Genomic DNA, 3,330 nt, shown 5'->3' on the forward strand with positions numbered 1-3,330 from the left:
AGTCTTGTGTTTATCCTCTGTTATTCGAGTCTTGTGTTTATCCTCTGTTATTTGAGTCTTGTGTTTATCCTCTGTTATTTGAGTCTTGTGTTTATCCTCTGTTATTCGAGTCTTGTGTTTATCCTCTGTTATTTGAGTCTTCGCTCTATCCTTTGCCATTTTCTTTCCCTAGAAACCCTTTTAATTCTCATAAATTGCACTTTACCGTTTCCAAGGACTTAAAGCAATCCTAAACTTCCCTCCAAGCTGAAGCCCACTGCGAGTCACTCAACTCCCCTCTCCACAACTCGCTACTAACTGCCCAGGTGCCCCTCTGCCTCCCCCGCAAATTGACTGAGTCATTTTCCTATTAGCTGCATTTTCTTTTTCCAATTAGAAAGGACTTTCGTGGATTTGGACCCTGTGGCGACTGAACACATCACTCCGTAACTGAGAGCCCAGAGTGGGAAGCTGGACTTGCGAGGAGCATTGCCCATTTCGTCTACGAAAGAAATCGATTCTGCCAGCAAAGACTAAAGGCATTTGAAACAGATAGAGTGGAAGCAGAAGCCACGTCAAGGAAGCTGCAGTTTGGGCTGATCTGCATGCGGATTGCCAGTCATAATTGCCAGTCATACCATGGAAGAGTGCAACAGGAAAGTGCTTAGTGCACGCATGCAAGTTGATGCACTGCAAGTCTTTAAAGAGCCAATATGTGCGGATCGGGAAGCTTGATAAGAGTAGCAACTAAGAGCAAGATAGGCATCTTGAACATGAGCCTGAATCGACAGTTTAGCACTAGCAGCAGCCCGTGTTGCCCACCCGTGCAGAAACAGCCGCATTGGGGTAAATGGGACTCCGCCAGCTGGATAATAGGTTTATTAGGCGCTAAAAATCGCAAGACAGGCAAACAAATTGCAATATAGGAGGCACAAGACCTCCAGGGAGGTGCTTACAGCTAGGGATCGGGAGGCGTGCTCTGTTCTGCGCAGAAGGCAGGCCAGGAAAGGCTGCACGGGACCCTCTGCAGGGCCATAATGACTGAAACTGCACTGTAGACTGCAGCAACACTGCACTGACATTGCACTGCGCAGCGTGGTCTGCTGCTCGCATGCATTTGCTGCGATCCGTTCAATGCGAGGCAGAGCACACCCCCTGATCCGCAGCCACGGGCACCTCTCAGAGAGTCTTCTGCATGCTTTATGAATTAAATGTTTTTCCGAGCAAGTTTGAAGCACAGTGAAGGGTGTCGTCTGCAGAATCGCCGGCAGTCGGGTCCGAATCGACTTCGATTCAAGACAGATCACAGTGCAGGCTGCAGGGGCGGAAAGATCGCGTCGCTTCCCTCAATCCTGTTTCTCAGTGCTTTTTCAAAAGTAAATTAAAGCTCGGGAACTTCTTTGGAGAACAGAAGGAGGGGAAGCAGAGCAGCAAACGCCGAACAGCCTCGCTCACCACACGACAGAAGTTGAACACCCGCTCGCCGATCCGAGCCGCGCAGCAGCTGCGGGTCTGTGGACAACCGCAGCTGTTCTTTGCGACAAATAACGAATAATTAAGCATTTTAAACTTTCAAATAAGTGCAATAACTCGGAGATCTCCGCGAAAGTGGGCCCTTCGTCTGAGTGCTGGCCGTGCGTCGGTCAACTGCTGCGGAGAGGCCAGAGCGGCGGGCAGGGCTTCCGCGGACTTGTGCTCTGTCTGTCCCGCGGCGTTTGGCGCATTTATTGCAGAGTTTTGAGTTAGTTTGAATATTATAAACTGTTTAATCGGCTGCATGCGAAGCTGCAGCTCTCCGCCGAGTCCGCCGCGAAGTCCCGAGCTTTCCGGTGTCTGTGGTTCCCGCCACTGCGACCCACGAGCCTCCCCTGCACAGTTTCCGGCCCCGCGCGCAGTCTTTGCAATTTTTTTGCAAAGTCCAAATGCGTTTTTTGCTTTTTCTTTTGTCGGCGGCGATCTCGAGGGGCCCCCGAGCAGCAGAGGCGGCTTGGCCTGGCAGCAGGCGCGCTGCAGCTGCCGACTCAGCCGCAGACGCAGCCACTCTCGCCCCCGACGGCTCTTATTACTTAAGACAAACCTCCCCTTGGGAAGATGCTCCTTTGTACAGCAGGCCTGGGGAGGGGGGGCCGCAGTGGGGGGCGGGGCCGGGCGCAGGCTCTGCAGCAGCAGCAGCAGCAGCAGCAGCAGCGCAGGCGGCAGCAACTGCAGCAGCTGCTGCAGCCCCCTACCTCCACGTCCACGCTGCAGCAGCCGGCGCTGCCCCGCAGCAGCTCCGCCCCTGGGGCTCGCTGCACCGCCTGGCCAGGGCTTTAGGCCACCCCTCTTTGCTGCTGCGCGCAGCTTTGCTGCGGCACTTTTGCCTGGCTGTTGCGCAGCTGAGAAGCCCCTTCTTGGGCCTCCGAAGCAGCGGCGCTGCTGCGCACAGCAGCAGCAGCAGCAGCAGCAGCAGCAGCAGCGGGGAGCAGCAGGGCAAAGCGAGAGTCGGAGAAGCAGAAGTGGCGGCGCTGGCGGCGAAGCTCGCGGGCGTGGTGGGGTCCGCTGGACATACACCCGAGGGGGGAAAGCTGTGGACGAAGCTGATGCTTCTGCACTTCGAAAAACTTGTCAGTGAAAGTGAAAAGATTCTTTTTGAAGTGGCAAGAGAAGGCAATCCCGCGCGGATGGTGTCTGCACTTAGCCAGATTGTGCCTCCCGTGATGAGGCGCTTCTCTTACCTCGAAAGCTTCCCCAGTTCGGGGGCTCCGGGGGTCTTGGAGCCAGTTCGGGTTTCGCTGCTGCGGCGGGCCAGGGAGCTCGACTTGGCCCTCCTGGCGGCTCAAAATGACCCTTTCATTGTTAATAAATTCGGCAAAGACTTAACTGAAGAGGAATTGCAAAGAGAAAGGGAAATGGCTGCGCTGGAGGGGGGCGCTCACGCGCCCGCGCAGCCGGTCTTTGCAGAAAGCCTCCCCGCGAGCGGCCGGGGCTGCAAGCAGCAGCCCCAGGCCCGTTTGCCTGCACTTCTGCTGATTTGTTTTCTTCTTTTTACTATTTATTCTCAATTTAAACCTTTAAAGTCCGCGCGGAAGCCGCGGGCGGAGGCGGCGGAGGCGCGGGCGCGGGGGAGCGACCTGGAGCCGGACGCAGGTGTACGTACACCCGAGAACGCGCGCGCCGCCGCCCCGCCGCCGCGGCCAGAGTGGCCGCGGCCTTATCCCAGAAGTGCAGAATCTGCAATTTATGAAAATGAAATGCAAAAAGGAAACTTTGAAGCCCCGGAAGAACCCCGGGGAGGGCTCTTCTCGCGCGAACACTTCCTCCCGGGACTCCCCCCCAGCGCCTACTCCTACGCCCCCCCCCCCTCCTCCCCCC

The 3,330-nt window shown here is 56.2% G+C and overlaps 1 protein-coding gene across 1 annotated transcript in view; it reads left to right on the forward strand.

Annotated features, from left to right (window-relative positions):
• Positions 1 to 1,901: 1,901 nt before the first annotated feature.
• The window catches only part of ENH_00049360 (hypothetical protein, conserved), a gene marked incomplete at both ends in the record, with an annotated part of 1,691 nt that continues 262 nt past the window's right edge, over positions 1,902 to 3,330 (forward strand). Inside the window, one exon of the mRNA XM_013585615.1 lies at positions 1,902 to 3,105. Within this exon, the coding sequence (XP_013441069.1) occupies positions 1,902 to 3,105 (1,204 nt within the window). The remainder of the gene's footprint in view (positions 3,106 to 3,330) is intronic.

This window comes from Eimeria necatrix, genomic scaffold (assembly GCF_000499385.1).
Source record: "Eimeria necatrix Houghton genomic scaffold, Enh_scaff386, whole genome shotgun sequence".
In the NCBI taxonomy this organism is placed as follows: domain Eukaryota; phylum Apicomplexa; class Conoidasida; order Eucoccidiorida; family Eimeriidae; genus Eimeria; species Eimeria necatrix.